The 21,229-nt window shown below is 39.7% G+C and overlaps 1 protein-coding gene across 3 annotated transcripts; it reads left to right on the top strand.

Moving 5' to 3' along the window:
• Nucleotides 1–4,910: 4,910 nt before the first annotated feature.
• On the top strand, nucleotides 4,911–20,644 carry SKA1 (spindle and kinetochore associated complex subunit 1). Of its 3 annotated transcripts, none has more exons than XM_058557143.1 (7): nucleotides 4,911–5,086; nucleotides 5,673–5,771; nucleotides 10,164–10,288; nucleotides 11,874–11,971; nucleotides 15,238–15,375; nucleotides 19,321–19,490; nucleotides 20,340–20,644. In XM_058557143.1, the coding sequence occupies exons 2-7, from the start codon at nucleotides 5,684–5,686 to the stop codon at nucleotides 20,486–20,488; spliced, it is 768 nt and encodes a 255-aa protein (XP_058413126.1). In that variant the 5' UTR covers nucleotides 4,911–5,086; nucleotides 5,673–5,683; the 3' UTR covers nucleotides 20,489–20,644. The 3 variants fall into 3 exon arrangements, with proteins under 3 accessions (XP_058413126.1, XP_058413125.1, XP_058413127.1); XM_058557142.1 differs by having other exon boundaries at nucleotides 4,912–5,024; XM_058557144.1 differs by lacking the exon at nucleotides 4,911–5,086 and adding an exon at nucleotides 5,164–5,247.
• Nucleotides 20,645–21,229: the final 585 nt, after the last annotated feature.

Below are 21,229 nucleotides of genomic sequence, written 5' to 3' on the forward strand. Positions count from 1 at the left end.
TAATTATGTATTCCCGTAAGTCACTTTCCTTATTAATCTCTGCATGGTTTCTTCCTTTCTTGCCTCCCTTTCTCTTTTTTTCCTTTCATTTTATTTCATTTGCTAAATGCCCTGAACCAATGTTCTGCTCTTCACAATTTCAAGGAATAGTCCATCCCTTTAGGGAATACTCTCAACCTTTGGGTTGTTTCCCAATAGAAAACTAGACTCAGTTAGAGAGAGAGCCATGGCCAAGAAGAAGGGAAAAAGAAAGGCTATCCCTTCATTGGTAATCTTTAGATTCCCTCAGTTCTCACATATGGGGCTCTCCCATATAATTTCAGGTGTGGCAGTGTAGTGAGCAGCCAGACCATGCTCTACCTCTCCTCTCTGCTCCAGAATCTCATTTCCCTCCTCAACATAAGTTTTTAAGGTTTGTTACCTTATATTATCTCCCTGTCCTTGTTGGCAATTATTAGTGACTTTTTTTTTGGAGAAGGTTTTTTTTTTTTTTTAAAGCTTATTTTTGGTGCATTTTGTTAAGTAGGGGAAGGAAAATCTGTGGAGCAGTCTTAATTCTCCTTTTTAACTTAAAAGTCTACTATCCTCTACCTAGTCATATTTATATTATAAAAGCAGGCTACAGGAAGGGAGAAATATGTTTCATAAGGAAAAAGAACCTAATGCTTTGAGCTGGAAGCGATCTCAGAAGTCATCCACTTCTCAAGTCCACAGAGCCAATTAATGACTGAGTGGGACTACGAAAAGGTCTCCTGATGTTTTTTTCCATCTCCCTCTCTCTCACTAATAGGTGGAGGTTCAGACATCAGAGAAAGAGAGAGAGAGAGAAAGAGAGAGAGAGGGTAGTTTTCATGCTGGGGACCTTCCCTTCCTGCCTCTAATAATACGGCATACCTCTGGGCCTTTGTTAAGGGCAGCCTGGTGGCACAGAAATTGAGGATCTGACTGTAACACTAAAAAATTATACACTGGAGAAAGACTCAGTGAAGTGAAGAAAGCACACTAGGGGAGAGTAAAAGCTTTTTTCTTTTTCCTCTCCTCACCGGTTAAAAGAAAAACACACCAGAGCTACAACTCATTTTAGGTATGAGACTTTGTAAAAGTAAGAAGTCTGATTTTCTGGGATGGTTCATCTCAGCTACTATGACCACTAATAAGAATTGAGAAATGATCCCTGTGAGAAATGTATTACAAGTAAATGCCTTGGGTTATAATTTTGTCTGTTGGAAAATGGCTTTAAAACCAAGCCAAAGGAGTGTAGTTTTAGCAGGAAATGTAAAAACATAATCTGCCTTGGATGTTATAAATCCCCAAAGAGTCAGACCTATCCTGCGTGATCAGTGAGGCATCTCAGAAGGTGCCCCATCTCTTAGCATGGGCCTTCCCTCTTCTGAAAGGAAGACCCATCAGCACCAGACAGCTATGAAGCTGGCCCCAAGCTTATTGGACCAATTGGTCACCAGTCATTGGACAAAACCAGAGAAATAAATATTTCCCAAGCTTCCCAGAAATGCAGAATCCTGTTGCTTAAAGAGATCCTTGATCATTATTCTACAACGAGGCCCTTAGTTAATTCTGACTTGGGTACATCCAGAAGTTAAATTTGACACCTAGCTGCAAGAAAAAGACAAAGAGAAGTACTAAAATTATGAATAAAGTCTTTTCTGTCAAAGTCTGTTGGGTACCAAAAACTTACAATTCATAAATAATCTAGCTCTCCAGGTGGTAATGTAAGTGTCATGAGGGAATTCAACAATGATGGAAGTCTTTAGGTTCAGAAACACCCTGGGAGCGAATGACCTCTTGCTCCTGAGAGGCAGCAGAGCATCATGGTAAAGAGGATAGGCTCTGAGGTCAGGGACCTGCTTTGCCATTTATTGACTTGGGCAAATTACTTACTTATAAGCATCAGTTTCCTCATCTGTAAAGTGCAGATCATGATTGTAAGTATTCATGTGTTTATTACAAAGATTAAACAAGATAATATATGTAAAATACCTGGATTAGAGTAGGTACCCAATAAATGTTAACTGGTGTTATTGTTATTATTTTTCCCTGAAGACTAGACTTCCCATTACTTTTACTCTTGCTCATATTTCTGTAAAGAAGTGTTCAACAATTTCTCACATCCTGCTCTTTTCACTTTTTCCCTTTTGTGTATATGTGGTTAGAATCCTGAAGAAGACAAGTTTTTATTTCATTTTTACCTGCCTCCCACACATCTCCCTATCCCTACTGTCTCATAAAAGCAGCTAGATTTTCTTTTGAGAAACCACCTCTGTCCCTACTCTCAGACCTCATGTTTTGGGTAGGGCTGACCTGGCCCCCAGCTCCAGGATGTTTAGCCAATCAGATCATTCCATCCCTCTAAATAGATGGATTGGCTCAGGAGTGGGCAGATGACCCAAGTCAGGGCAGTGAGATGCAATCCTGGGGCGTTTGCTAGATCTCTTGGGAAAGGGAGAACTGCTAACCTATAAGGGTGTAAGTCTGGACTGGAGGTCACCACAGGGAAAAGTCGGCCTGAGAACGGAACTGTGGACTACAATGGCAAAATGGAGTAACATATGTCAGGCTTCTAAAATAGAGCTGGGAGGCAATTAAGGAAGTGAGCTTATGCATGTACACCATGTCTCTGCCCAGATGGAATGGGATGTTTTGAACTGTGCCTCACTGTTGTTGTCTTGACCTTTCTTTAAGAAAAGAAAAAATGCTTATTCCTATAGAAAAATGTTTACTCCCCTAGATAAGAAATTTTTGGCATTAGAGATGGCCCTAGCAACCAATCATGCGTAGCCAAGGAATAATAGTTATTGCTAGCATCCATCCCACATCTTGCAAAACAACCTGTGTGATTTATCTCATTTTATCTTTTTAGATCTTGACTTTCTTTGTCTTCTCTGGAGCACATTTTGGGTTTCTGCCTAAATCTGTGTCTCCCGAATTGTGGTTCTAACCGCACAAATAAATATCTGTTGTTTAAATTACAGTGATTTTTCCTCAGCCGACAGAAGCAACACAGAAGAGTGCAGAACTGAGAGAGAGAGATGGCTTCCTAATAGTATGTTTGAGTACTTGGATCCAGTTGTAACTGAAGACATACACACACATACACACACTTTACAGCTTTATAAGCCAAATAAAGTCTTTTTTTCTCACTTAAGTCAGTTTGGAATGAGTTTCTGTCATTGCAGTTGAAGGAGTCCTGACAAATAAACCAGTCCTAGAAAGAAATATGAAGTGGGCAGTGTGATCCAATAGCTCATTTCTATATTTTTTCCACATTTTCCCCCTCCCCTCTTGTATTCAGTGCCTTTATGCTCTCTTCTTCCTATTTATTTTCTCACGGGAAATAATCTGATACTATTTGTCCTTGACGCTGCATGGTGAATTTCTGTTACTAGAGTATTTCTTTTCCTAGAGTATTGACATTTCAAGCCTTACATCTAGTCCTAGAATGAAAGGCTTTGCTCTTGCTAAAGGAATTTAGCTCTAAATAAGTAGGTGTGTCAAGATGGAAAAAGACTGAAAAAATGTACCAACCAAATAACAATGTGTAGATCTTGTTTGGATTCTAATTCAAACAACAGTTTTTAAATAAACACCTTATGATATGATCAGGGTAAATCAAACATTGAGTGGATATTTGTTATTCAGGAATAATTGTTAAAATATTTACATGTGATAATACTAATATGGTAATTTTTAAAGAGTTTCTATTGTTAGGAAATATTTTTGGATGAAAAGATACAGTGTTTGAGATTTACTTCAAAATATTCCCGTAGGCAAGGGATGGGAGGAGAGATGAAAGATTGGTGATAAATTCATAATGGTTGAAGCCGGGTGATGGATTGAGCATGGGGTTCATTATACTATTCTTTCTAACTTTATATGTTTGAAATTTTCCATAATAGAAGAGTTTTAAAAGTAATAAGTAGAATTGGCCAAGGCTGCTATTCGCGTGCCCAGAATCTATGCTGCTGTTCTCCCTTTATTGTTGAGGAGGCAATGTAACTGTCCAGGTTAAATTATTTTTTATTGATTTTTTTTCCAGTCTCTCTTGCAGATGTGAGCGACTAGTGAAAAGCAGATAGAAGCCATTGGATGTGGCTTCCAGAAAAATTCTTTAAAGATGCTGGCTCAACTGGTAAGTGAGCATGTGACTCTTGCCTCTTTTCTGCTGCCTGGGACAAAGACCTGAGGACAGGAGCTGGCAGTCCTCTTGAACTGCCGGCAACCGTAAGGCCAGAATGCATAATATGAACAGTGGCACCAAAAGATGGAAGGAGCCTGGATACTTGATGACTGTGGAGCTGCCGCACCAGGCCTGAGACGCTTTCCCCTTTTTTTCAACAGGGAGAATTAAATTCTTTTCTTATTTTAAATTTGCACTTGCCCTTACAGAGGCTGTAAATTCCACGAAGACAGGGTCCCTCTCTTTTAGCTCACAAACTTGGCTGCTTTTCGGAATTATCTGGGGTGTTTTAAAAATATTAAGGCTTGGACCCCACTTCCAGAGTGTCTGATTTCACTGACTTGGGGTACGGCCTAGGTAGGCACTGGAATTTGTAAAAGCTGCCCCTGTTGATTCTAACGTGCAGCCAATTTGGGGACCCACTGTTTTAGCTCGCCATTTGATCCCCGGAGGGCTTGGCCTTCTGCTGGACGGCGGTCAGGATTGGGTAACTGAGATCGCCTGTGACCGCCTGGAGTAGGAGGGGCACCGACCCTGGCAGCTTTGGGCACCAAAGCCTACCCAGCCCCGCCTTTTCCCTGCCCCGGCCCCGCCCCCGCCCCCGCCCCCGCCCCCGCCCAGCTGTAGCCTTGGATGACGCGAAAGCGCGTGCGCGCGCTGAGCCCGCGTTCCGGGAGCGCCGATGTGCGCCTGCGCGGCGCCGGATCTCGGCGGGCAGTTTCAAGTTCTTGGAGTTGCGTCTCGTGATCACGGGCTTCCAGCCGAGACTGGAGTCTTCGCAGCTCGCAACCCGCCAGCTAGTGGACCCTTTGCACCAAATCGGCACGAGGTTGGAGTCTGGTGTTGGGGATCCTGCCCTCGGAAGCAGGCGGAAGGCATTGCTTGGGCCGGGTAGGGGGTGCAGGGTCGCGCGGGCGGGGCGGAGGAGCAGGGCTTGACAGTCCTACCGTGGGTTGGCTGGAGTGGGTGCTTTAGACCTCAGCTACCCTGGGAGTACATAGTAAATGACTCCTTTCCTTCTCCTCCCTCCGCCTCCTTACCGACTGCAAACGGTAAAGTCCTAATCCCCCCCTCCCCGCCCCGAAGCATAGCAGAAAATGCTTATCTGGCCCCTTTTATTTGATCTTACTGTATTTTTCCTTAAAATTCTTGTGTATTTTGCGTTTTTAAAGAAAATACCAATGTTGTCTTTATATATAAATAGTGCATTTGATCCCCTAATCCTTAAGGAAGTGACGCAGGTTTGTTCCCTGTACCTTGGTTTGGGATGCATTGATCATAGAAGATTCTAAGACAAGTCAGTTCTGGACGTTGGTTAGAAACTGAATTTTGTAGAATTTAAAGAAATCACTCTTGAATTTAAAGAAATTACTTTCAAAGAGATATGATTTATTGGATATTTACTATTGGCTTTTGAAAGTGAACAGAAATTTATCTGGCTTTTTTTAATAAACATGTTTATATTTTTTTTCTTCAGAGCCTTAAAGGATGGCCTCCTCAGATCTGGACCAATTATGCTGTCATATTAATGAAAAGATTGGCAATATTAAAAAAACTCTGTCACTGAGAAACTGTGGTAAGTAAAAACAGATTCCACTGACTTTGTACATACAAAATGTATTTTGATTATTGTTCCACTTTGAATGATATCTTATGCCTCGTTAAGTGAATGTATCTTAGAAAGGTAATTTTAAATTTTGAATAGTGACTTTAAAAGCTTGCCAGCATCAATATTTTGAATATTGCGGAGGATACTAAAATGTAAGTTACATTGAACGATGAATTGGGTATTAATTAAATTTATTTACTTATGGTTTTCTGAAAAACACAAAGCATATTAGTAAGATTTGAAGGTTATGTGGTATTTGTGGTTCCAGAGCTAAATGGAGATACTAAAAGGCAAGGAATAAAAACAGAAGTGGAAAAGACCCAGGGAGCTAGAAGTAGCTCATAACGCATCTTACAGCCTGCTTGGGAGGAAGTTTATCACTATATATCGCTGGGAAACAACTAATTGAAAATGAAATCAGTTTTTTAAACATTCAGAAACTTAGAAGTTGTAAACCAGCTTCCAAAATATTTTGAAGCACTGAGAGAATGATGCAATGGATGTGCAAAGAAATAGGTGATCCTTGTCAAGTCTGGAAAAATGTTAATAAAAATGATGTGCTGCTCCCCAGCCCTATCTAGGAGAGTTAAAGATTTATTGATAGGCAGAATTACATCTGCTGGGAAGATCGCGTTGAAATTTTACTGTAGTTTGTATTATGAATTGATAATTAAAAAAAAATTTTCAAATATGAAATTATAATGTTGGAATGCCCTTTTGAATTATACATGGCCTCCTAGGGACTTTGATATTCTCCATCCCTTGTTGAGAACCTCTAATAAAGGAGCCTCATCTATTTTACAGTTTATGGCTCACATACTCTGTAGAAAGTTAAAGCCGAAGGGACTGTGGGTTCATCTTCTCCAGCCTCTCATTTCACGCTGGAGGAAACTGAGACTCTCAGAAGTCAAGAGGCTTGCCCAGGTCCCCCAGCTCGTGAGTAGTGTTGAGACTAGTTTCTGTGTCCTGATTCCCAGTCTAGTCTCTTTCTATTTCTATGCTGCTTTTATTGAAAAATCTAAAAGTGACATTTAGATTTCTAATAATATGATATTGTGGTTTATAATAAATATATATATTGGTCTCTGCCTCCCAGTTCCTGACATAGAGGTCCTGAAACTCTTGTAGTTTCCTAAGTGATAAGAGTACTGGGAGCATCTTTTGTTCTAATATTTGATCTTTGACCCTGGTTCATGACACAAGGCTCCTGAAACCCTTGTAATTTCCTGGGTAATAGGAGTGTTTTTTGTTCTAATGTGGCAACTCTGGGTGGGCATCTGGATGAGGACTGGTCACCAGAAAGACCAAGCCGTGATTAGAAGCTTGGAGTTTTCTGCCCCACCCCCTAATCTCATGTTCAGGGAGAAGGTCTAAAAATGGAGTTAATGATAGATCATGCCTACCGGATGAAGCCTCCATAAAATCTCAAAAGTATGAGGTTTGGAGAGCTTCCAGATTGGTGAACATGTGGAGGTGCTAGGAGAGTGGTGCCCTCAGAGAGGGCCTGGGAGCTCCGCGCCCCTGCCCTGTGCATCTCTTCCAGCTGGATGTTCATCTGTATCCTTTATCATATTCTTTTATAATAAATCAGTAAACATAAGTAAACTGTTTTCTTGAGTTCTATGAGCTGCTCTAGCAAATTAATTGAACCTGAGAAGGGGATCATGGGAACCTCTGATTTATAGCCAGTTGGTCAGAAGCACAGGTAACAACCTGGACTCAGGATTGGCATCTGAAATGGGAAGGGGACAGTCTTGTAGGACTGAGTCCTTAACCTGTCGGATCTGATGCTTTCTCTGGGTAGATAGTGTCAGAATTGAGTTGAATTGTAGGACACCCAGCTGGAGTCACAGAGAATTGCTTGTTGAGGGGAACCTCCTCCCCATTTGGTGACCAAAAATGTCAGAAGTGAGGTATTCTTTGTGAAGGTAAAGGACACACACAGGGAAGACAGTGGGAAGAACTGGGTTTTTCCCTACACAGGATATGGAAAACAGAGTTTTTCCTTTACAAATAATTATCCTTGTTTTGATTCTCTTTCTGAGGGCATGATTACTGTTGGATAAAAATATAATTTGGAGATCTTTACAACTATCAAATCTTGAGTTTAAATGACTCCACCAAAGCATGAGGCCTGGCTGATGCCAATGTATTAGATTAGTACATACTGGGTAACCATCATTTGTATGTGGGGAGAGTAATTTGTTTGGTTCCCTACCTATTTATTAAAGCCCTGTAATTTGTTTGCCACTTTGCTGTAATTTACTAGGTCACTAGTATAAAAAATAGTGAGTTTGCTCAATTGATTATATTACTACAGATCAGTAAACAAGGCCCTAAAATTTAGATGACTAAAGGTTATTTGAGATACCAGTGTACAGGGAGGAGATACTGTATCCAGTTACAGGCATACCTCATTTATTGCATGTTGCTTTATTGCACTTCCCAGATATTGTGTATTGTTTTTTTTTGTGGGTGTGTGTGAGGAAGATCAGCCCTGAGCTAATATCCATGCCAATCCTCCTCTTTTTGCCTAGGAAGACTGACCCTGAGCTAACATCCGTGCTGATCTTCCTCCACTTTATGTGGGATGCCGCCACAGCACGGCCTGACAAGCAGTGCCTTGGTGCGCGCCCGGGATCAGAACCTGGGACGCCAGCAGCAGAGTGCGCGCTCTTAACCGCTATGCCATGGGGCCAGCCCTGATATTGTGTTTTTTACAAGACCATCCATTAGCAAAAAGATTACGACTTGCTGAAGGCTCAGATAATGGTTAGCATTTTTTAGCAATAAAGTATTTTTTAAGATATGTACATTTTTTTTAGACATAATGCTACTGCACACTTACTAGACTACAGTATAGTGTAAACATAACTTTTATATGCACTGGGAAACCAAAAAATTCACATGACCTGCTTTATTGGGGGGATCTGGAACTGAGCTCGCAATATCTCTGAGGTATGCCTATAGTTATCTAACCACTTGAAATTAATCTCAGTAGAGACATCAGTGCTCTCATTTACTTATTAATTTTTTTTAGTGGTTTTAAGCCTGGTGTCAAATACAGTGAGCATTGCCCTATTAGGTAGAATAATAGACTGCTGCTTGTTATGATGCTGAATAGTAGTTAGACTTTCTGATGCTTTGCTAGGTTCCAGACGCAGTGCTAAGCCAATCTTAGGTACTTTTTCACTTAGCTTCACAGTCACCTTCTGAGGTAGGTACTGGTTTCTCTGACTTCTACTGCCTCCATTATCTACAGATAAGGTCAAATTGTGCTTGTACTTATGTGTATTTCATTGTTTGACTGCTAAAAGTGAAGATGGAAAGATTTGATTATGAGGATAGTTTTTATTTTGTGCTTTTGATCTGCCCTTAAAAAATTCTTTTTTACTACTTCTTTTATTTCTAGGGAGGAGCATACTCTGGTTTTCCCATCCTCAAATCTGTGAAGCTAGAGAGAGGTGCTAGGAGGTGGGGTTGGGGGTATGAGAGCATCCTACTTTATAAACGTCTGGTTGTGTTTCTGCCAGGCACCCCGGGGTTATCACCAGCCTGTGACTTTTTATGTTACTTTCTCTGCTTGGGGATTCTGAATAGTGTGGATAGCATGTATATGAATCCCAAACCTCTATTACTAATTCTGAAAGGGAGCTCTCCCCTACCTCCCACACACACTGTGGAGGGCCAGTTCAAAACATAATCTTATCTCCCTGGCCACTGATTGGAATTTTTCAGGTTTGCACTTTCACTGAAGATACATCCCATGAAGAAGGGATGGCCTCATTTGGGATTCTCACTTCCAACACCCTTTGCTTTGAAGTCCCAAAGCCTTGCCTCTTATGCCCATTAAAACCAAATGTATGAGGCTGCTGAGACAGACCACCTCCTCTCCCCAGCATTCCTCCGCACCCCCACATGAGGGCTGCTGAAGCATCAGCTCACGCATACTACCTGGTCTGTGCTTCTCTCTTCACGTTGGAGCCCTTGGGGATTTACTGTTCTCTTGAAAGCTCAGCTATGTGTGTAGAACAGTGTTTATTTTATCGAGCATTTCTAGGTGTTTTATTATAGTGGAGGAATTTGCCAAAAATAAAAGACTCTGGGGATACTTTGTACTTACCTCTTCCTTCCCTTTCTAAGAAGGGAACTTACTTAGAAATGAGTTCTAAGAACTGCTTAGAAATGAAGTCTTAAGATTATCTATGGAGACAGGTCCTAGGGGCTGAATCAGCAGTCCTTTCTCCACCCCCTAGTGTCTCTAAGGTAAAGCTATCTGTTCCAAGAGTTCAGTTGGGTACTTGTATGGTATTACTTTTCTATGTACTTTGTTCCCATTTTATCTTTGTTTACTAATAGGCCAAGAACCTACCTTGAAGACTGTATTAAATAAAATAGGAGATGAGATCATTGTCGTAAATGAACTTCTAAATAAATTGGAATTAGAAATTCAGTATCAAGAACAGACCAACAATTCACTCAAGGTAATGTTTTTCTTGTGAAGAAACGAAATAAAAAGGCAATAAATACAAACTCCCTAGTCACCAGGGAATTATTAAGGGTTCTTTAAGTTTATAATGTTCTTAGTTTTGTGAATTATCATTAATGGTATAGGGTGCTATTTGCATTTTATTTTCCCAGTAAAAGGACTGGCGCTCCAGAGGTATTTCTTTCTTCATGCTGGTAGCCAATGGAATTGAACTTTACTCCAAGGGAGGATTTCCTAAATAATTCTTGGTAGGTTTAATTTAAACAGATGATATCCTGGGAGAGTGGTGTAGAAGGGACACCTGACCTGGGATGAGGAGATGTGGATTCTCACCCTGGCTGCCCTTGGCACCCTCTGCCGCCCTGAGAAAGCCATTTTACCTCTTGGGGTCTTAGGGTCCTCATTTGGTAAATAATGGGTCATGCTGAACTATTTCTTAGGTCCCTTTTATTCTGCATTTCTATATTTCTTTAAATGTAATATAAGGATTCTCAAGTAAAGAAAGACTTGAGCCTCATTCACATGCACATTTTGTTCTAAATAAGCCTTCTAGATTGACTTCAGCTAGTAAAAATGCTTGTGTACTTCCTGATGGGAAAATACTCAATCCGTGCAGTAATTACCTCATGCTGTTAAGAGCCATTGATGTGTTCAATGGGATTGAACAAGATGGCTTCTACGATCCCTTATACCCTTATAGTCCTTAAGGTCTGTAAAGATTTTTCAGCTATAGGAATGGGCATGATTATGCCTATCTTACTATTAGTTGAAATGATATTAGTATCTATGAACATCATTCAGCTCTTCAAAAGAAAGATGTCATATAAATTCAAAATAGAAACCAGTATTGATTTCAGTTTAATCTGTCCAAGAATGTCTAGGGTTAGGTGTGGGCCTAAAGAATGTTCAACTCAGAATTGAAGGCTATTTGGAATTTTTCTTCATGTTATGATTGAGAATCAGATGACAGGAATCCAAAGGTGCAGAATACTTGCCTTATTAAATTTGCATGAGTTCATAGTCTTAAGTTCTAGTGAAAGTTAACATAAAACAAAAACAAGCAGTTATGATCAAGTAGAAATTTTCATAAAGCTGGAATATGTGCGTGTCAGCAATGGAAGTCATTCCAAGCAGCGTCTCGTGCTTGCCATCCCAGCATGCATCGTCACTTGGGTGCTTTATACAGATGACACTGGGGAACGTTTGCTAAGTCAACAAAAGCAATTTACCGGAATGACAAACGTAAATCTTTCATATATTTTTCAGTTGCCCCCCCAAGGTTAAAGTATTTTAGAAAGACTTCAATGCCAACCTTGCATGTTGTAATATGATTATAATAATTATTCTCTGAAAAACGTCCAGTAGAGAAAAATAATATATTGCCTTCCAAAAGCAGCTCTAGAAACCAAAGAGCTCTTTTTTCTTAATATTGCTGCATTCGGTGCTTTTCCATCCCTTCTGTGTTTTGAACACTCACAGTCATTGTGATTGTGGTTCACAGTCTTTCATGCTCTCTGTAACTTCTCCAAACACTCACAGGCAGGATGAATGCTGATTTGTGAGCATTTTTTAAATTTCAGGAACTCTGTGAATCTCTTGAAGAAGATTACAAAGATGTGGAACATCTGAAAGAAAACATTCCTCCCCATTTGCCTCAAGTAACAGTAACCCACAACTTGTAAGTATATTTATAGTTATTCTTCCTATCTGGATTTATAAACCTATTAAAACAGACACCTTAAATCTTTTTGCTTTTTCATGTACTGGCAGTTTTGTTAGTGACTATCCAGTTTCTTTGTCACTTAACACTAGAATTAATATCTCCCTGTCTTCACCAGTTTTCTTATCCTGCTGTCTCTGAGAAAATGTTGCCCCTCTTTCCCAAGGGTGAGTCTCCTCCAGGCTCTCTTTTTCCACTTTTTCTCATTTCTTTCTCTTAGGGCAGAATTTTTCAACCTCGTTTCTGTTGACATTTTAGGCCAGATAATTCTCTGTTGTGAGAATAGGATGTTTAGTAGCATCCTTGATCTCTACCAACTAGATATCAGTAGCACCCACCCCCCACCCCCCTGTTACGACAATGAAAACTGTCTCCAGATGGGCCAGTCCCGTGGCTTAGCGGTTAAGTGCATGCGCTCCGCTACTGGCGGCCCGGGTTCGGATCCCGAGCGTGCACCGACGCACTGCTTGTCCGGCCATGCTGAGGCCGCGTCCCACATACAGCAACTAGAAGCATGTGCAACTGTGACGTACAACTATCTACTGGGGCTTTGGGGAAAAAAAAGGAGGAAGATTGGCAATAGATGTTAGCTCAGAGCCGGTCTTCCTCAGCAAAAAGAGGAGGATTAGCATGGATGTTAGCTCAGGGCTGATCTTCCTCACACACAAAAAATAATAATAATAAAAGAAAAAGAAAACTGTCTCCAGACATTGCCTTATGTCCTCTAGGGGGCAAAATCTCCCCTGACCCTTGAGAACCACTGCCTTAGGGTAAGAATAAGGTTATTGAGCTTCTCATCTTAAAGACAGCAAAAGAAACAAAAACCTAGCTCTGCTTTTCCCTTCAAGCTACTGTCCTGTCTCCGTTCACTGCCAATATATGTTTGTGCCTCCCTTTTCCCAGAGCCCCTAAAACCTGGCTTTTGGCTGTTATTACTGCCACACTTATGAAACTGATCAGTTGAAGGTCACAAAGAGGTCAAAAATTGCTCCTCAGCCCAGATTCTTTTCAGATTTTATTTTGCTGTCCATCTTTTTGTTTTTGACATTCTGTTTTCTGTGCTCCCACTGTGCTTTCTTAGTTGTCATCCTACATCTGACTTGGCTGCCTCCTTTTTCTCTGCCTTCCTTTAAATTTTAAGTATCCCCTCAAGCTCTGTTTAACTCACACTTACCTAACATCACTGTTAATGCACTCAACGTTTAACTCCAGCCTTGACACGACATCTAGTTCTGCTGTTTTAATTGCTTGCTGCGAATCTGATGGGTGAGCTGTTCTGTCCTCCAACTCTGCGTGTCTAAGACTGAACTCACTGAATCCTTGTTACTCACCCATCCGTGCCTGCTGCTCCTGTCCTCCCATCGCCTAGACAGGATCTCAGCGTCTCCCACCTGTCTCGCCCTCTCATAGCCCTCAGCCATCCACCTGCCTCTGCAGGCGGTGTCTGTCCCTGCCCTCCCTTTTGTTCTCGTTGTCTGGCTCTGAATGAGATCTTCCATCAGCTTTTGTCTTTATGATTTGGGAGCTCCTGTGTTTTATCTTTCCCATATTTCTCCACTCCCATCTCTCCAGTCCTCTGTCACCAAAATTATATTTCTGAAAGGGGGCTCCAAGTATGTAAAAATATTCCATGGCTAACAATTGTTTTTAACTTTTGAAATGTATCATATATATAGAAAAGTGATTAAAGTATTATTAAGTGCAAATTAAAGAATAATAATAAGAGAAACATCAGTGTATCTACCAGTCAGATTAAGAAATAGGACATTACCAGTACCTTACAACACTTGTGTTGCAGACCCTCCTTCTATCAAAGAGAAAATCATCCTGGCGTTTATGATAATCACACTTTTACATATGTGTTTTTATAAACAATATATTATTTAAATTTGAAAAACTGAAGGGAAGGCATGAACCTTGCTGTATAGGAAGAGAGCTGTATTTCTGCTGATGGTTAAAGGTCTCCAGAAGAAGATAAGCTCAACAGAGTCCCTGGCATGGTCAGAGTACTTTGGATTTTCCCTATGAGAAGAGAAAATTAGTGGGCCAGGTCATGAATGAATGCTAGGAGCTGAAGTCTTCATAGGGTGTCCACCAGGGTTATAGTGTGCGCTGGCCGTTGGACATCCAGCACGAAAATGGCCTGGGGAATAGGAGGAATTGTCTTCTAAACTCACTATGGCCTGGCTTTCAGGGCTAGGTCAGAGCAGAACCTTTCTGTAGGTTGAAATGGTGATTTTCAGCTGAATACACGGGGCAGGGCGTGAAAGAGAAATTAGGAGCTTCCTTAGCACACAGTCAAGACAAGCAAGTACAGGTAAGAATCAGCCAGGCTCCCCATGGAGTCTCATGTTAGGATTCATGTAAGGATGATGGTGCCGTGGCATTGGGCATCTTTATCTTGACAACCCACAACATGGCCATCTCCTCAGTCACACCGCCTCAGTCGGGGCTGGTTGCCCTCCGTGTCTGGTGCTCAGCTGTCCTCTTGGAATCTCACTTCCTGTCTTTCTTGGGATTCCCTTCGCTTGCTCCTGGGTTGGATCTACTGTTCTCTGTATCCCATTTCTTTTTTGGAGCAGTCAAGCCTTGACTTGCTGCTGGCAACAGGAGTCTCTTCCTTCCCTAACAGTTACACAACCTAGAAGCTACAGCCTATTTCTAGACTCCATTTACTAGTGAGGTAAGAGCTATGTTAGGCTTCTCACTGGCTCCAAAAATTGGGCGAGACTGAGCAAGGGTGACCCTGACCGATGCTCATTACTGGCAGCTAAAATGAGTCTGCAACAGGCAGGGACTGACACTAGCAACCAATGGGATAGATTAGAAAAATAGAAGTACAAGATGATTGATGTTTCCATGCCTGGAAATAGGGAAGTCAGCAAGAGAAGCTGTTTAGAGGTTAAGTTCAACTTTGCATACATTGACTTTCAGGAGCCAGTGGGATAACTGACGAAGATGTTTAGCATATGTCCTATATGCACCATGTTTTGGGTATGTAAATACAATTCTATTACTGAAGATTTGGGGACTTAATTTTTCAGTGTTCTCTTTTCAGATCTTCATGAACAGTAGGAGTAGGGATAGAAAAAATGTTGGCTATAAAATTATTATAACAAGATGAATCACATGTTTGATACTGATTATTTTCAGTTGGGAAAATTTTCTAGTATGCTGCAGAATTCTGATGATTACCGGTATATCTGTGTATCTCTATTCTGTAGTGTTAAGGTATCAGATCTTGACCCTGAGGAACCAGTCAAAGTCGAGGAACCTGCACCCACAAAGAAGCCCCCAAAAGAACAAAGAACTATTAAAGAGATGCTGTTTATTACTTCTGATGAGTTTAATGGCATTCCTGCGTAAGTATTTAAGATAAATTTTAACATTCAACTCTAATAACATACATGATTGTTTAAATCATAAAGCTTGATTATGTTAATCATACTGTGCTGTGTTCAGTTATTGATCTTTTCTAAAACAGTTTTACATTGTACTATGAAAATGCAGGAAATCTTTTGTTGAAAATGTTTAAAATCTTTTCGTAGATCTAGAGATGTGTCAGTTTATTGCTGAGTCCTCTCCAGGACCATTTTGTGATACAGATTTAGCCAATTATATTTTAGAAGTAGCCTCAGTTTTGCTGTCATTTTAAGGGAAGTGTGTTGTATAGATTTGAGAGTTAGAATGGAGAGTGTTGTGTTTGTTTGGTTCCCATTTGCCCCTTAACTCATGCCACACGCTTGTTTGAATCTGTGTGTAGTTAGGGCACTGGGTCACTGAGAAGAATACAGGAAGTGAATAAGACAAGATGCTTTCCCTAGATGGGGGGGGGCGGTCTCCTTTGCTCTTTACAGGTGATAATAATGGGGAACCAATTATGGAAATCCATGTTTTTAAACTCTCATAATTCCAGGGCTTTGCTTAACTTCTCAGCTATATATTGTTACGTTTCTCTTTACTTTTTTATTATACAAATAATACATGTTGTTAGAAAATGTTGTCAGGAGATAACTCATCTGTAATTCCACCACTCAGATAAGAGAGAGTATTTCTTTCAGATTTTATTTAATTTCACATATATAACAGATTGTTTCTGATTGTTATTACAACAATATAGTTATACTATAAATACAATTTACTTACTTTTTTATCATGAACATTCTTCTATCAACTATTAATGTAAACTTGGATTTTTTTTTTTTTGTGAGGAAGATCGGCCCTGAGCTAACATCCAATACCAATCCTCCTCTTTTTTGCTGAGGAAGATTGGCCCTGGGCTAACATCCGTGTCCATCTTCCTCTACTTTATATGGGACACCGCCACAGCATGGCTTGACAAGCGGTACATCGGTACATGACCAGGACCCGAACCTGTGAACCCCGGGTCGCCGCAGCAGAGTGCACACACCTAACTGCTGTGCCACTGGGCGGGCCCCTAAACCTAGATTTTAAAAGTTGTATAATATTTCATCATGTGGTTCCCCTATAAGTTATTTAAGCATTCCCTTATTAAATATTTGGATTGATTTCATTGTTACAAGTAATGGTACAGTGAAATTTCTTTTCTTTTTTTTATTGCACTAACTTTTGTTTATAACATTATATAAATTTCAGGTGTACATCATTATATTTTGATTTCTCTGTAGGTTACATCATGTTCACTGCCCAAAGACTGATCATAGTCCATCACCAAACTGAAATTTCTTGTAGACAAGTCTATTTTGTAATTCCTTATTTCCTTGAGATAGAGACCTAGGAAGAGAATCCCTGGGGCAAAGAGTGTGATTATTTTACTTTCCTGAGAGATGTCCATACCAGTTTTTGTTTTTTAATTAATAAACTTTATTTGTTAGGACAGTTTTAGGTTTACAGAAGAATTGAGCAGATAGTCCAGAGTGTTCTCATACCTGAAGACCATAGCCTCTATTATTAAAATCTTGCATTAGTGTGGTGCATTTGTTAGAACTGACAAACCAATATAGATGCATTATTAACTAAAGTCCATAGTTTACAGAAGGGTTCGCTCTTTGTCCTGTACATTTTGGGGGTTTTGACAAATGCATGGTGTCATGTGTCCGCCATTACAGTACCATACAGAATAGTTGCACTGCCCTAAACGTGCCCTGTGCTTCACCTGTTCCTCTCTGCCCTGAGCCCCAGGCAATGACTAATCTTTTTACTGTCTCTATAGTTTTGCCTTTTCCAGAATGTCGTTTAGTTGGAATCATACACTACGTAGCCTTTCCAGACTCCTTTCTTTCACTTAGTAATATGCATTTAAGGTTCCTCTCATGTCTTTTTATGGCTTGATAGCTTATTTCTTTTTATCACCGACTAATATTGCATTGTCTGGTTGTACCACAGTTTGTTTATCCATTCACCTGGTAAAGGACATCTTGGTTACTTTCAGTTTTGGGCAATTACGATTAAGGCTGCTGTAAACATCATGTGCAGGTTTTTGTGTGGATGTAGTTTTCAACTCATTTGGGTAAATAGCTAGGAGAGCGATTGCTGGATCATATGGTAAGACTGTTTAGTTTTGTAAGAAACGGCCAAACTGTCTTCCAAAGTGGCTGTACCATTTTGCATTCCCACCAGCAATGAATGAGAGTTCCTGTGGCTTTACATCCTCACCTGCATTTAGTTTTGTCAGTTTTTTCTATTTTGGCTATTCTAATAGATGTGTAGTGGTATCTTGTTGTTTTAATTTTCAGTTTCCTAATGACGCATGATGTTGAGCATTGTTTAATATGCTTGTTAGCCGCTTGAAAACTCTCTGGCTGTTTCGTGGTTCTGAGAGTAGTAATGAGGCTGACATTTCTCTTTAATCTTTTGTTTTTGGCCACTCAGCCGTTTCCTTTATTGGCAGCTTTATTTTCATGAAAATTCTGTTGGATGCTGTTCAGTTTTTTAAATCGTTGTTGTTATTGTTGTTGCTCATTGGCTGAGCTAAAGGAAAGAGCAAATGTCTGTGAGGAACCTTAGCATAGGAGAATTTTTAGAAAATGCTTCCAGGAAGAGAGATAGGAAGGAAATTAGAATAGTCATGGTGGAGTATTCATTTTTAAACTAAGGGATTATTTAATGAATGACGGTAGTTAGAAGGTTAGGATAAGGAAGAAGGTATTCCAAGCATGGGACTTTTATTTATTTATTTTTAAAAAATTAATTACTGAGGGTAGAATTAAAATGGAAAACATTGGTAGCAGTGGGGGATGGGTATCGAGGAAATTAAGGTGGCAGTTCAGAGGACTTAAAGGAACTGCCTTGTGGAGAGCTATGGTATCAACAGTTTGGAAATTGTGGTTAGAAAAAATAGAGCAGCAAAAATGAATTTAGAAAAGAAGGGAATAATGCAAATGAATGGGTTTTGGTCAATATGAACATTTTCCTTCAAACATATTTATATGTTACTTTACATTACGGATGTTTTGGTTAGAAAAATGCCCCTTTGAATAGAGGCAAAGGACAGAGTTTAACATAACGATTCCACAATTTGTTGAGGGGAAAAATTGAGGCAGATCATTAAGTTTTGCCTTTGGTATGTACAGACCACTCGAAATCAAGAGTCTCGTTTTTTTAATAAGACTCTGTGGCAACTGGGAGGATGGAAAAGAGGGTGATCTAGATTGAAAGAGTGGGATTTAGAGTGAAAGAGACAATACTCAAAGGGAATTGAGCCAGGGAATAAAAAAGGGCGTGGTGACACATTGGTCCTCCTCTGGCCTTGCAGCTTAACTTCAGAACCCTCTCGTTCCTTTGCAGTGCTTGCATCGGCGGTTCTTCTCTATCTTAATTGGCATTGTCACCTTTTTTGTGATCTTCTTTGTCATCCTTCATCTCCCCCCCCCTTTTTTCTTTCTCTCTCTGAACATATAAGTTTTTGCAGAAAACTAGAGTGGTATGAGTTACATAATTTATTAATATTTAAATTTTTCTTTCCCTTGCTCACAAACATTTAAAAATGTTTAAGTAAACTTCTGTCTTGCAATTAATCAGTCAGTTTGAATCAGAATTTGAGAGCTTATTTTAAATTGTAATATTAATTCTTCTAGTAATTAGATGGAGAATAGAGATTAATGCATCCAGGCATAACTAGGGAAGATAGGCACTGATATGTTGTGGTCTCTAATTTTTCAGCTGTTGAGACATGTCTGGTTTATCTGGAAGTTGATATGAAAATTTTTTTATAAAGAGTACTAATAGGTTTGCTACTGTATAAAGTCATCATACATAATCACTTTTCAAAGAAAATAATTTTATGTAACGATTCTTTAAAATATTAATCATATACTTATTTGCAGGTACATGAAATCCCGCTTAACCTATTGTCAAATTAATGATGTTATTAAAGAAATCAACAAGGCAGTAGTCAGTAAATATAAGATCCTACATCAACCAAAAAAGTCTATGAATTCTGTGGCCAGAAATCTCTATCACAGATTTATGGATGAAGAAACGAAGGATACCAAAGGTAAAATGATAGCGTGTATATGTGTACATGTCAACTGTTTAGAGTGTAACTAAATCATAAGAAACAAAGCTAATTCTAGAAAATTCTGCATCTAGAGAAATAGGTCTCAACCAGGGGCGATTTTCCCACCAGGGAACATTTGGCCATCTCTGCAGACATTTTTGGTTGTTACAGCTGGGGTTGAGGGTGCTACTGGCATCTTGTGGGTAGAGACCAGGGATGCTGCTAAAGTACCTTATGATGCATGCACAAGACAGCTCCCACAACAAGGAATTATCTAGCCCAAAATGTCTGTAGTGCCGAAGCTGAGAAACAGTGCTTTTGAGTCTATTATGGAACTGTACTCAATGTTTTGAGAATCAGAATAGTAATGATAACAGTTGGTCATGCTTATATAGTACTTACTATGTGCCGGATAGTGTACTGAGACCTTTAGTCCTCACAACATCCTTATGAGGTTCATACTATTGTTACCCCAATTATGCAGACTAGGCAAAGAGAACTTAAGTTACTTGCCCAATGTCAGCCAGTGAAGTGATTGAGCTGCCATGGGTTTCATTCTGTTTACCACGATACCATATTGCCTCTTGGAAACTGAACAGTTGTTCAGAAGGTACCAACAGATATTTAGTGATATAATCAGCAGGGCTACATTTCTGAAATGCTACAGTAAACATTATGCAACTTCAGTTGAAAGAATGATTATTTTAGCAAGAATACCAGTTCTCACTTTGGTTGGATAATGATAGTAAAAATGATTAATGCCATTCGTATTCACAGCGCAATGCATTAAAGACTCATCTTGAAAGTTGTCTTTATAAAAATTAGCACTAATATCTTTATTTTCAGGTCATTATTTTGTAGTGGAAGCTGACATAAAGGAGTTCACAGCTTTGAAAGTGGACAAGAGGTTTCATGTGATACTGAATATTTTACGACACTGCCGGAGGCTCTCGGAGGTCCGCGGGGGAGGACTTACCCGATATGTTATAACCTGAGGCCCTTGTGAGCTCAGCCAGCAGTAGGGTACAGAGGCTATTCTTATAGTTTCCTTATATATAGTTTCTTTTTATATAATTTCTTTAGCTTTCTCATTTTCTTCTCTTTTAAAAAAACTTTTTTTTTTAAAATAAAGTGTATATATTTTAAAATTCGCTTCCTTTCAGCAAATATTTAACTACCTACCGTATGAACCTCTGTGCTAGGCATATAATGGAACTAAAAAATATTCATGTCTAGTTTTTGTGTTTAGTGACAGTGCTGCAGACCCTAATAAGACGGTGCAGACGTGATAATGGAGAAAAAGGTCAGGAAGATAAGATCAAGCATACCCAGGCTCTTTGGAATTAGAGGTCATTAGAGTCCAAAGTCCATCACTGGCATTTCAGGTTACAGGCAAAAGTTGGATTGGGAGGCAGCCCATCCGTGTGATTATCCTGCTTTCCCATATGTCAGAGAACAGCTTACCTGAAATGCATTCAGTATAAACCAATCTGTAAACTTCAACCTGTAATTAAATTGTAATTGTATTGAGATGAAAAAGATGATAAAATAACATGTGTAAACAGGTTGATAGTGGTCATGGAAAATGGGTGGTTGGATTGTAAGAATTTAGTTGTGTTTTTCTCTTTTGAACTTGGGGAGACTGGTCTATCTATGTTTCAGTCAGTGTTCTCTAGAGAAACAACCAATAGGATATATATATAAAAGGAGAGTTATTATGAGGAATTGGCTCATGT

This window comes from Diceros bicornis, chromosome 16 (assembly GCF_020826845.1).
Source record: "Diceros bicornis minor isolate mBicDic1 chromosome 16, mDicBic1.mat.cur, whole genome shotgun sequence".
Classification (NCBI taxonomy): domain Eukaryota; kingdom Metazoa; phylum Chordata; class Mammalia; order Perissodactyla; family Rhinocerotidae; genus Diceros; species Diceros bicornis.

Excerpts from the sequence above, each read along its gene's own strand:
- SKA1 (XM_058557143.1), top strand. The coding sequence starts at position 5,684 with ATGGCCTCCTCAGATCTGGACCAATTATGCTGTCATATTAATGAAAAG. Across the intron at positions 5,772-10,163 it reads TCTGTCACTGAGAAACTGTG|GCCAAGAACCTACCTTGAAG; the intron begins GTAAGTAAAAAC and ends GTTTACTAATAG. Across the intron at positions 11,972-15,237 it reads GTAACAGTAACCCACAACTT|TGTTAAGGTATCAGATCTTG; the intron begins GTAAGTATATTT and ends TCTATTCTGTAG.